General features: G+C 42.2%; 1 protein-coding gene across 3 annotated transcripts in view; it reads left to right on the plus strand.

Moving 5' to 3' along the window:
- Positions 1-2,941: 2,941 nt before the first annotated feature.
- The window catches only part of ADAR (adenosine deaminase RNA specific), a 46,395-nt gene continuing 36,140 nt past the window's right edge, over positions 2,942-13,196 (plus strand). The window contains exon 1 of one of the 3 annotated variants that reach the window (XM_007976960.3): positions 2,942-3,019. In XM_007976960.3, coding sequence (XP_007975151.1) covers positions 2,975-3,019 — 45 coding nt within the window. In that variant the 5' untranslated portion in view covers positions 2,942-2,974. Of the gene's footprint in view, positions 3,119-13,196 lie in introns of all 3 variants that reach the window. The other 2 variants (XM_007976958.3, XM_073008343.1) reach the window with 2 other exon arrangements.

Below are 13,196 nucleotides of genomic sequence, written 5' to 3' on the forward strand. Positions count from 1 at the left end.
AGGCTGGAGTGCAGTGGTGTGATCTCAGCTCATTGTGAGCTATACCTCCCGGGTTCACACCATTCTCCTGCCTCAGCCTCCCAAGTAGCTGGGACTACAGGCACCCACCACCATGCCCAGCTAATTTTTTGTATTTTTAGTAGAGATGGGGTTTCACCATGTTAGCCAGGATGGTCTCAATCTCCTGACCTCGTGATCTGACTGCCTTAGCCTCCCAAAGTGCTGGGATTACAGGCATGAACCATCGCACCTGGCCAAATCAGTGTAACACTGTAAGATAGATAAAAAGCAATAAGAGTTGAATGTAGGAAAGGGGAAAACTGGCATTATTTTCAGATAATGATTGTTTACATACAAAATCCAAAAGAATCAATAAATAAATTACTACACACAAGAGTTTAGCATTGTGGCTGGGTACAATATCAACGTACAAAAATCAAATTTATTTCTATACCATCTTCAAAAAATTAGAAAGCATATTTTTAAAGGACATCACTTGTAATAGCAACAAAAACTACAAAGTATCTAGGAATAAACTCCCCAAAAGATGTGCAAGATCTGAACAAAGAGAATAATGAACCCAAATTAAAGCATTAATGAAGACCTGATAAAAAGAGAGTTATCCCTTGCTTATGGAATGGAAGACTCAGAATCATAAAATGTCAATTCTCTCAAAATTTATATATTATTTATTATTCAATGCAATTGCCAACAGGTTTTTGTTGTTGTTACTGCTGCGTGTTGCGTGTGTGTGTGTGTGCAACTTGTTTGTGTGTGCAACTTGAGATGCTTGCCTTAAAATATGGTAAAACTAAAGACCAAGCATAGCCAAAAAAAAAAGATGGATGAAGAATAAAAGGGAGATTTTGCACTACTAAATATCAAGACTTTTCATAAAGCTATGGTAATTAAATATTGTGGTATTGACATCAAGATAGACAAATTTTCCAGTAGAATAGAATAGATAGATCAGAAATAGACCCATAAGTAACAGGAATGTTGATATATAACAAAGTTGGGAAAGGTGGGGCTAGTCAATAAACAAAGCTGGGGGAAAATAAAGGTCATTTGTATGTAAAAAGTAAAATGGGATCCCTACCTCACACTATATACAAAAGTAAATTCCAGAGGGAATAAGGATTTATAGATTTTTAGGAGTAAGAGTAAGTGAACATATATTAGGTAGGGGGAAAATAAAAACAGGATAAATATTAATAAATTCAAAGTTAAGAACATCTATCAAAATAGAAAGTGAAAAGACACCAATGGGAGGATAAATTTGCAACACATATAACTGACAAACAATCAGTGCCCCAAGTTTATGAATAATGTAACAAACAATCCACTAAAACAACAGTAAAAGACTCAAACTGACTGTTATATAAAGAGCCAAAGATGGCCTCTGTATCTGAGTCCCCGGGTTGTTTATTTCTTCACAGAAAGCTGGTATCTATCATCTCAAAAGTCTTTCAGCACCTAATTCAAATGTTTATACATTCAGGCATTTTAGATATAACCCAACTAAGCAGATTTTTAGGCATTTAGAGCTGCTTGCCTGCTTTGTATAACTCAACAAACTGTGCCCAACATCTGTTAGTCATAGATAAGATAAATCCATGGTTCATGAAGACTCCAATTTACTGCTGCCCTTGGGAGCTTTCTGAAACAGAGACTTCCCACAGGCCGCTGAACATCATCACCTGGACATGGTAAGGCCACTCCCTTCTGGAAGTTTCCTTCTCTCCTCCCTTTTTGGATGGTTTCTCTCCACCCCCAATCTCTGGATCCTCTCATGCTGCGAGCGACTTCCCTTAAATGCAAACCTGTCAAAGCTCACACAAATAAAGCTTGAGTGTGCTAATGCCACCTTTTGGTCATATATTTTTTTCTTGCTCAGTCCTAAAATCCCTCAAATGCCCTACACTGACATTTCACAGAAGAGAAACTACAGATGGACAACACATATCTAAAAGAGATGCTTAACCTCAATAAGGCCAGTTTGAGACCATGCATTAGCAAAAACCAAGAAATCTGAGGTGTTAGAGAAGATGTACATGCTGGTAGGAGTATAAACTGGTACAACCACTTTGGATAAAAATTTGGTACTATCATATAAAGTGGAATAGTGGCATTCCAAAATCCTATCAATTTTATTCCTAGGTAAATACACCCAAGAGACATTTTTGCACGTGGCACCAGAAAGCAATGCTGATTTCCAACACTGGAAATTGCACAAAGATTTGGCAGCTGGAGAATGGATAAATTATGGTACATAATGGATTTTTACGTAGCAGTGAAAATGAACAAAATGTAACTTCAGTCAACGAAGATGAATCTTAGTAACATGTTTGTAAAGAAAAATGTACCAGGCCCAGGACTCTAGATGAAAGTTTGGAAACACACACAAAACTAAAAAAGTAAAAATACATTGCTTAGTAATATAAATGCGAAAAGAAAGTAAAGCAATATAATAGTTGTGTAAACACAAATTCAGGATGGGGGTTACTTCTGATGGAGAGGCAGTGGCAGAAGATGGGGACCACTTAAAAGTTGATGAAAGTTAATTGATAATATTTTAGTTCTTAGCATGTCAAGTTAAAGAAGGTGTTCATTATATTATTTTAAAAATGAATTCGTTTAATTTAATTTAAACGGTCCATTCAAGGTCTACTGGTTATAACGTATTATTGGCTAATTCTGTGGTCTATTTTTAAAAAGAGGATTGTACCTACGTATCTTCTCAGGCCTTCCGGCCCAACCACGTTATAAATGACTAAGAAGGAGTTCAATCAAGGCCATGGGCAAAAATGCAGCATCCTAAACCCATGTACCTACTCCCCACCCTACCCAAAACAGCGGCATTAACACAACGTAAAAAACCAAGGAAGACTTAGCAACAAAAACCTTGATTTCCTAGAGCGCAAACAAAAGAGGGTAGAATCACGTGGTTCTTCCTTCCACGCCCGGCGCGCCAATGATGTCACCAATCTGCGACCACACCATTGATTCCCGACTGAAGGTAGAGAGGGCTACGTGGTGGGGGAGGGCGGGGGGAGGGTATCGGCCGCACTGGCAGCCTCCGGGTGTTCGGCCGTGTCCGGAGGAAGTACAAGACCCGGTAAGAGGCTCTGTCCTTCTCGGCCACACCTTCCTGGGCTGGAACGCCCGGCGCGTGCGGCCTCTCCAGTCTCTGGCGTTGATGTTAGAGGAAGCGCGGGGGCGCCCCGGCGGGGCACTGAGAGTGGCCTCAGGGCTGGGTGGGGACGCGGCTGGTAGGGGCACAGTGGCCGGTCTCGGCAACTTTCCAGGAGGCGGACGCCCAGGGCCGGTGTACTTTTGTGCGTGTGTGTGCGCCCGTGTGTTCGCCTGTGTGTGCGCGGGTGTGGGCGGCAGAGGCTGCGCACGGATGCTCCGGCGCTCGTGCCAGCCGGAGCCCAACAGCTGGGTACCAAAGGCCCTTGTTTCCCTCTCGCCGACTCCCCCGCCTCGGAGAGTGACTGGAGAGCGAGGCTCCTGGGACTCGCCCCGGTAGGCGCTTTGCTGCGCCTTCTCCCACAAACTGCATTAGGACCGGCCCTTTATCCCAGAGATAACATCGCCGCCCTGGCGTGCCTTCCACAGGGAAGGCGTAGGAGGCCACTGTGGAGAGCCCACTGCGGGGTCACGGCCGCCGCGCTCAGCCTGTTTGGCGCAGGAGGCCTAGTTGCGTCACCTCCCCTTCCTTCTCTGTTTAGCTTGATTTGGGGGCCACACTAGAGGGTAATCCGGCCCCAGGTGTTTCGTGTTGGTGTCAGAGTTTGGGAAACTTGCCTTCCAAAAAGGGATACCTGTCATTGGATTTTGAATGTTGTGTGGAGGAGCCCAAGCATGCAGTTAGCGGAGGGAGCAGAGTCTAGGCTGCTACGGGGGGAGACTTGCAAACAGAGGCCTACATAGTGTCTTCTTGCTAGCGAGGGAAGCAGGATTGCTAGAGCGGGTCATTGGGAGCAGAGAAGGCAAGGGCGTCAAACTGTCAGCAGTTGTGATGCCAACTTCTTTTTCTACCAGAGAAGCCTTGTTTCCCATCTTTTTAAAGATCTTGAAATACCTTGTTCATTATTTACAAATAGTTAGTGCTTGCTATATGGGAAGCAGGGAAATAGAGTGGAAAGCAGACATGAACTTTGGAGTCAGGTCTGCCACTTAGCAGCTGTTTGACATTGAATGAGTTATTTAACCTCTCCATTCCTACTTGGGCTTATCTACAAAATGAGGATAATTATATCTACCTTGCCCTGGGTGTCAGAATTCGAAGTGTCTAGCTATTATTAGTAAGGGCCCAGTACCCAGGCGCTTGGACTTGCTCCCTTGCTGAAGGTTTCCTATTGGTACAGCTGCTTGAGAAGCAGGAGAACTTTTTGCTATTTTAGATGTTTGCTATACTGCCAGATATGATACGTAGACTTGGGGGGGGGGGTGGGGAGAATCTCAAAATCTATAATCTCTCTGCTGTAAAATCTCTCTGCATTAAATTCTAGAACTGCAAAGAGGTGAAAATCTCACTTTAGGCTGGGAGCAGTGGCTCATGCCTGTAATCCCAGCACTTTGGGAGGCTGAGGTAGGTGAATCACGTGAGGTCAGGAGTTCAAGACCAGCCTAGCCAACGTGGTGAAACCCCGTCTCTACTAAAAATACAAAAATTAGCCCAGCATGGTGGTGCACATCTGTGATCCCAGTACTCAGGAGACTGAGGCAGGAGAATCGCTCGAACCTGGGAGGTAGAGGTTGCAGTGAGCTGAGATCCTGCCATTGTACTCCAGCCTGGGTAATGAGAGCGGAACTCTGTCACAAAATAAAAACAAAACTCACTGTATTAATTATAGCTTCTCATTTTATTTTATTTTATATTATTTCTCATTTTATCCCAAGTAGCTGGCATCAAAGATGTGCACCACCATGCCTGGCTAATTTTTTTTTCTTTTTTTGAGACGGAGTCTCACTCCATCCCGCAGGCTGGAGTGCAGTGGCGCGATCTCAGCTCACTGCAAACTCTACCTCCCAGGTTCAAGTGATTCTCCCTCCTCAGCCTCCCGAGTAGCTGGGATTACAGGAGCATGCCACCATGCCTGGCTAATTTTTGCATTTTTAGTAAGACAGGGTTTCACCATGTTGGCCAGGCTGGTCTCAAACTCCTGACCTCAGGTGATCCACCTGTCTCGGCCTCTGAAAGTGCTGGGATTACAGGTATGAGCCAATGCGCCTGGCCTATGCCCGGCTAATTTTTGTATTTTTAGTAGAGACGGTGTTTCACCATGTTGGCTGGGCTGGTCTCGAACTCCTGACCTCAAGTGATCTGCCCACCTCGGCCTCCCAGAGTGCTGGGATTACAGGCATGAGCCACCGCACCTGGCCTTTTGCTTCTCTTTATATAGCACTTGCTGTGTACCTGACACTGTGTCAAGCACTTTACATATACTAACTTATTTCGTCCCTCCAGCAACCTAGTGCACTAGATATTATCCCCATTTTACAGATGCAGAAGTGAATCTTGGCTAAGGTCCTGACACTAGTTAACGACAGAGCTGGAACTGGAAGCCAGCTATGTGGTTTGAGTCTTGCTCTTTCTCAGTGACTAGTATCCCAGCAATGTAAACCTGGCGTGGTGGGGGAAAGGAGGCCCAGAGTTTAGTGGGCCAGCACTGGCTACAAGAGTAACATCTCAAATTGTCCAATGATACATTACCTTTTATTTTACATTTTTTACTCAGCATTGTCCAGATATGAACCAAGGTTTGGCCTTTTCACCCAGAGAAAAAGGAAAGGCTCATGGGCACACAGTGCTGTGATCCTGGGCACAAAGTAGGTATTCGGAAAATGCTTGTGGAAAAAAGAAATCCTGAGGCATTGTTATTTCTGCCAGAAGGAGGCCCAGTGCTTATGACACAAAGGCTGCTTAAGCCAGCTAATTTTATACTATAACACACTGTAATATGAGCATTTTTCTGGTTCTTGGATTTAAAGATTTGAAGCTCTGTTTCAGACCAAGATTGGTAGTATTATCTGTGACCAACTGATTAGAGTTCTCAGACATGTGAACAACAGAATCTGAGCTTTTGGGCTTCTGTAGTAATCTCTTGAGATAGAGCAATTTGTTTTGCTATAACATCTGTTAGACTTGGACCTTAATGGGTACAACTGCTTGAGTTTTCTGGAGAGCACTGGATGGTTGTTTCACATCAGGGATAAAGAGTTCAAAATATTATATTTGTCTCAAAATTAAATATTTGGGAAAGACCTGTCATTGATGTGCATTCATTGTAGGAACAGTACACTAGTTTCAAACAGATGATATTCCTGGTATTTTTGATGAGCTATTCTGTGTCTTAAAGATATTTAAAGATGACTTATGGTTGCATAGTGAACTATTAGGAACATACAAAATTTATATAAGCCATCCATATAGACTGCGACTTACACACACACTTCTCAGTTTCTCCATCCAAGGAGGTCTAGTTGCTGCTTCTATACCCTCTGGTTACCTTAAAGTTACCTATTTCACCATATTTATCAGACTTAATAGGTGAGACCCTCTGACATCAGCCTCCCTTTCCTTCTGTACCACCCCTTGCCACACGCACACAGAATTGAAGCTCTTCTCCAAAAGGACTGTATATTAATCTACTTGCAAGTGGCACAAACCCAGTGTGAATTAACTTAAGCAAAAGCAGTTTTTTTCCTCCCTTTGATTATTTAACTAGAAAGCCCAAAGGCAATCTTCAGGCATGGCTGGATCCGGGGTCTAAAATGATGTCATGAGGGCTTTCTTGGTCCTTCCTTTTTCCACTCCGTTTTGTTTATTGACCTCATCCTCTTTTGCTGCTTTCTTTTCTTTTCTTTCTTTCTTTCTTTTTTTTTTTGAGATGGAGTCTTGCTTGTCTTTCTCTGTCGCCCAGGCTGGAGTGCAGTGGCACGATCTCGGCTCACGGCAATCTCCACCTCCCGGGTTCAAGTGATTCTCCTGCCTCAGCCTCCTGGATAGCTAGGATTACAGGCACCCATCACTACCCCCAGCTAATTTTTGTATTTTTAGTAGAAACAGAGTTTCACTATGTTGGCCAGGCTGGTCTTGAACTTCTGACCTCAGGTGATCTGCCCACCTCAGCCTCCCAAAGTGCTGGGATTACAGGCATGAGCCACCGCGCCCGGCCTTCTTGCTGCTTTCTCTATGCGTACTGAAAAAGCTCCCAGTCAGCAGCCCCAAGCCTATGACCTGATGGCTGTCTTTTAGCATTGTAACCTAACCATTGCTGACAAATAGGGAGACCACAATTGGAGAGGTCTGCATCATAGACTCACTCCTGGGATGAGAAAGTAAACTGCCCCTCCATAACCTTATGGGATGGGAAGTTCAGAGGTCCTAGGCAGGCAGAAACAGCACATGACTACTTCAGGGGTGTGTGTATGCACACGTGTGCTTACATGTGTACTCTTATCTCACTTCTTTGGGGTCCTTCTAGAACCTTCCAACTGGAATGAATCCAGTGGGTTGTGTTTGTCCATCAAACTTAGACTCCCACTGTGGTATCCATTATGTGCTCTCCGTCCTTTCCGTACCTTTGCATCTGCTGTTTGGGTTGCCCTTCCCTGTTGCTTCATCTAGCTGATCCTTATAGATTCAGGTCATACTTCTCCCAGAAGCCTTCATTGACACCTTCCTTAACAAGCGAGGCATCCCTTCTCTCTGCTCCCATAAACAGCTGAGCATAACCCCCTTTTAGATTTTATTTCTGTTTGATAATTGTCTGTTTATTGGTCATTTCTCCACTAGACTGAGAGCCCCTTGAGGACAGAGTGCCCTTTGCTTTGTATTCCTTATCTCCTACCCTTAGCTAGCATTATTTGTCTTCATAGCACTCATAACTGACATTGTATATTTATTTCTTTATTGCCTATCTCTCCTCATTGACTGTCTCTCATTAGCTCCATGAGAACAATGTGGAAAGGAATTTTCTTTGTTATCAGAGCAAAACAAAACTACCTTGAGGCCTAGGACAGTGCCTCATACTAGCATATAGTATATGTTCAGTAAATGTTTATTAAATGAATGAATGGAAATCTTCCCACAGGAAGAAAACGCTGGCATTATGTTGATGAACATTCCAGTCTGCATGATAGATACACTTCTCACTGTAAAGATCTGAAACTTGAGTACCGTGGCATCCCAGGAAGGCAGCACACCTCTGCCCATATGTGTTTGAACCTGCAGAGGTCAGGCCCAAGGAGTCTCCAGCTGGAAATTCTACCCTGTGTGATGTTTCACTCCTCTCAAACCTTTCTGAACTTTGATGGGTTGTATATTAAGGCTTTCTCCATATTTTCAGGCCCTTTCCTTGGAGTATTTATTTTTAAAACATTTATTTAAGAACTTACAAGCTGACATGCACTCTTCTTAGTCCCTTATAAATAGGAACTCACTCTTGGACTGGAGTTTGGGGACCAAGGGTTGTCAACTTTAAAACTTTTTTCTTTTTAAATACCAAAACACTCAAGAACAGAAATAAGACTACTCTGCATCTAGTCCATCTCGCCCTCCATTAGAGCTATCTAACAGCCTGATATAGGTCTTGTCCCTGCCCTTTCCTCGAGTTTTTACAGCCATAGCTAGTAATTATACTGCATCTCATCGCCTTTGTTTGGTCTTCACCCAAATGCAGCCATGCTCTGCCGCAGGATATGTAGTAGCCAGGTGGGGAACCAGTGGCTCAGAGCCCACTCTGCTCTTCAGGACATGGGCTGCTCAAGCGTCTGTCTTCAGCCTTCTCCCAGGAAGGGCCTAAGCCCACATCCTCAGGCCCCTGCAGAGCACATCCATCTTCCTGGTTACATGTTATGCCTTATCTGCGGGAACCCTAGCCGTGCCACACCCACCCCTCAACACAGGAAGAAAGGGAAAAAAATACCTCTTTCTTTCTTTCAACAACAACAAAAAAGTACTTTTCATACAAATAGAGACTTGAAATGACAGGGTTATTATTTAACCCTGCTCTTACTCCAAACATCCAAGCGGCAGTTTCAGTCTAGCTGCAGTACTCTGTTGTAGGGCTTAGTCCTGATTTGCTTCCTAAAAAGTGAATACCAGTTTCCACTGCCATCAGCAATGCCTGAGTACTTACTGTGCCTCTCCCTCACCCTACCCTCCTCTCCAGAACTGAGTATTTTACTAAAAAAGGAAAATCTTAGCTAAATTTGAAATAGCATCTCATTTTAATTTGCATTTTTATTATAATTAAGTTTGAGCCCTTTTTACCCATACTTAGCCATTTTTATTTTTACTTTTTAAATTTTTGGTTAATGTTTTGTCTATTCACTTACTGCGTTTAAGTGATTTTTTAAATATACAAATATTCTAAAAAACATGAGTTTGTCCTCATAAAAAGCAAACAATTTTGTTTGCAGTGAATTTTTTTTAGTTTATTGTTTGTCATCTAATTTTGGCTTTATCATTAAAAATACAAATCTAATTTTCATTCTTTTGTAGACAAATTTTATCCTTTTTGTTTTCTTTTGCTTGTGAGCATAAAACGGTTTTTTTCCTTATTCTGTGTTCTAGTTTTTTTTTTTATGGCTTGCATTTTTACATACGACTTTTATAAAGCTAGCATTCAGTTTTATTTCAGATTTTAACAAGATATTTGATGAAAATAGTATAATATTTTAAATAAAATCAGTTTTAATTAAAGGTCTATGTTTTGTTTTAAGGATGTTTCTATTACTGTACTTATGTTTTTTCTTTTTAAATAATTTATTAGAACAGTAAAAAGCTTGCTTGACAAAACTAAGATTCACATATATAGATAATCATAATTTTAGTATTCTTAGTGTTTCCATAAATTGCTGCATGAAAATATATTTATGTATGGCTGTCTGGTTTAAAGAGGCACTTGTGCCTGGCAACAGCTTTTCAGCACGTAGCCAAGATGAGGAATTCAGCCTCTTCCAGTACCCCTTCCTCACTATTTCCGTAAGACTTTTTTCATGGGGGTATGTCTGTGTGTACCTCTGTGCACAGATTTTATGTGTACCTTTCAATGTATTTTAACAAAAATATATACCATTTAACTATCCAAATCAAGAAGTAAAACATTTTTCATTACCTCAGAAAGCTCCCCTATGGCCCTTTCTAGTCACCACTACCCACAAAGGCCAACACTATTGATGTCTGATATCTATCACTATAGATTAGATTAGTTTTGCTTGTTCTTAAATTTCATGTCAGTATGTGCTTTTGTGTGTGGCTTCTTTCAGTGAGGATCAACCGTGTTGCATGTGTCAGTATCCATTGTGTGAATATGCATCAAGTTATTTATTCATTTAGTTGATTGACATTTGGGTTGTTCTGATTTGGGGCTATTAAGAATAAAGCTCTATGAACAGTTTTTTTTTGTTTTTTTTGTTTTTTTGTTTTTTTTTTTTTGAGGAGGAGTCTTACTCTGTCGCCCAGGCTGGAGTGCAGTGGTGCAGTCTCAGCTCACTGCAAGCTGCGCCTCCCGGGTCCACACCATTCTCCTGCCTCAGCCTCTGCAGTAGCTGGGACTACCGGTGCCCACCACCACACCCGGCTAACTTTTTGTATTTTTAGTAGAGATGGGGTTTCACCGTGATAGCCAGGATGGTCTCGATCTCCTGACCTCGTGATCCACCCGCCTCGGCCTCCCAAAGTGCTGGGATTACAGGCGGGAGCCACCGCGCCTGGCCTCTATGAACAGTTTTTTTCCTGTCTTTTATTGTGGTAAAATACACAACATAAAATTTACCATCTTAAACCATTTTTTTTTTTTTTTTTTAAGACGGAGTCTCGCTCTGTTACCCAGGCTGGAGCGCAGTGGCACGATCTTGGCTCACTGCAACCTCTACCTCCCAGATTCAGTTATCTGCCTTAGCCTCCCAAGTAGCTGAGATTACAGGCACCCACCACCATGCCTGGCTAATGTTTGTATTTTTAGTAGAGATGGGGTTTCACCACCTTGACCAGACTGATCTTGAACTCCTGACCTCGTGATCCACCCGCCTCGACCTCCCAAAGTGCTGGGATTACAGACATGAGCCACTGCACCCGGCCCTTAAACCATTTTTAAGTGTACAGTTCAGCAGTATTAGGTATAGTCACATTGTAGGTGTAGTCACATTGTTGTGCAACAAATCTCCAGAACTTTCTCACCTTGCAGATCTAAAACTATATGCATTAACAGCTCCTCTTTTCCCCCATCCTCCAGCTCCTGGTTCTATGAACATTCTTGTATAAATCTTTTTGTGGCCATTTTTCTTGGGTAAGTACCCAGGAGTATAAATGCTGGGTTTAGCCTTAGAAGAAACTGCCTTACAGTTTTCTCAAATTGTTGTGCCATTTTATGTTCCCACGGTATACAAAAATGCTAGTTTGCTCCATATCCTCACCAACATTAGGTGTTGTGAGTCTTTTTTATTTTAGCCATTCTGTAGCCGTGAAGTGGCATCCCATTATGGTTTTCTCACATATTCTAGTCAGTTATTTACATGACTGTTCCCATTACTAGACTGTAAGCTTCATAAAGGCAAGATTCATGCAGTAAGTAGTTGGTTTTTGTTATTGTTGTTGTTGTTCTTACTAACCTTCCTCTTCTTATTTTGAGGGTGATACATGCTTTATTATTAAAAAGAACTTGAAAATTATAGAAAGCTATTAAAAAGTCAATAAAATCACAGGTTAGCCCACCTCTCAGACATCATCAGGAGTATTTTGGTCTTTCAGGCAGTGTTGTGTTGGTTCGTACAGATAGAGCAGTTCCCATGATGGTTGATTCAGCAACCCAGCAGTGTTCCAGCCTGCTGCCTTGCCGTCCTCTGGACATCACTTATTCCCAGCGAGGAGCCCTTTCTCTCAGACAGCCCCAGACAGATTGTTTTTGTGGTTTGCTGGTCACAAATGTTTCACATGTATCACTGACAAAAGAAGTGGAATCCTCAATACTGGATTAGATTAATTAACATCCTTCCTCTGGGGTTGGGGAGGGAACCTGGCCTTCTTAGGAAAGTGGACAGAATCACGGCACTCTCAGAAAGGGAGGCATGGTTCTAGCATAGGCCGCTAGCACTATCTGCCTCATTTTTTTTTTCTTTTTTTGAGATGGAATTTCACTCTGTCGCCCAGGCTGGAGTGCAGTGGCACGAACTCGACTCACTGCAACCTCTGCCTCCCGGGTTCAAGCGATCCTCCTGCCTCTGCCCCCCTAGTAGCTGGGATTACAGGTACCCACCACCATGCCCAGCTAATGTTTGTATTTTTAGTAGAGACGGGGTTTCACCGTGTTGGCCAGGCTGGTCTCAAACTCCAGACCTCAGGTGATCCACCTGCCTCGGCCTCCCAAAGTGCTGAGATTATAGGCATAAGCCACCGCGCCCAGCCTGTTTCTTGGTGTTTTTATTTAATTTTTTTACACTTAGTCTTTCAATACATTTGCAATTTGTTTTGGCCTATTAATATAAGGCTAGACCCTAGACTTTTTTTTTTTCTTCAAATAGCCATCCAGTTAGCCCAGCTCCATCTGTTGAATAACCCTTCTTCTCACTGCTGTTTTTGGTTCCTCCTCTTGCATTGGATTTCTGCACACATTAGGCTCTGTTTGGAGGGAGGTGGTTCTTTTCTGTTAGTCTGAAGCTCTACCCTTGCTTTATACCAGTGCTGCTTTGGTTTAATTAGCATAGCTGTCTTCTTTTTTAAAAAAACTGTTTTCTTTGTTCTTGTACTTGAACTTTATTTATTTATTCCCATCCAGGACCTATCAATTGCATCTGAACTTTAGAGTAATCATTTTGTCAGGTATCCACTCCTTCCTGCCCCAACCTCATAGTATTTGCAGTAAATCGTTATTTAATTTGGTATTAATTAGCATTCATAAAGTATTCTGCCATCACATTTGAGACTGGTATGTCCTTCTATTTAAGACATATTCCTCAGCAGAGTTTGTACTTTTCCACATGTAAGCGCTTCACATTTCTTAGGGTTATTCCTAGATATTTCTTTTTTTTTAATGTTTTATTTGCTACTTATGGTAATTTTCCTTGCATATAAAGAAGCTATTGTGTTTTATATATTTCTCTTATATTCAACCATATTCTTTGGTATTGGTTCTAAGAGTTTTTCATTTGATCCTCTTGGATCAACTAGGGTTATGATGATA

This window comes from Chlorocebus sabaeus, chromosome 20, assembly GCF_047675955.1.
Source record: "Chlorocebus sabaeus isolate Y175 chromosome 20, mChlSab1.0.hap1, whole genome shotgun sequence".
Classification (NCBI taxonomy): domain Eukaryota; kingdom Metazoa; phylum Chordata; class Mammalia; order Primates; family Cercopithecidae; genus Chlorocebus; species Chlorocebus sabaeus.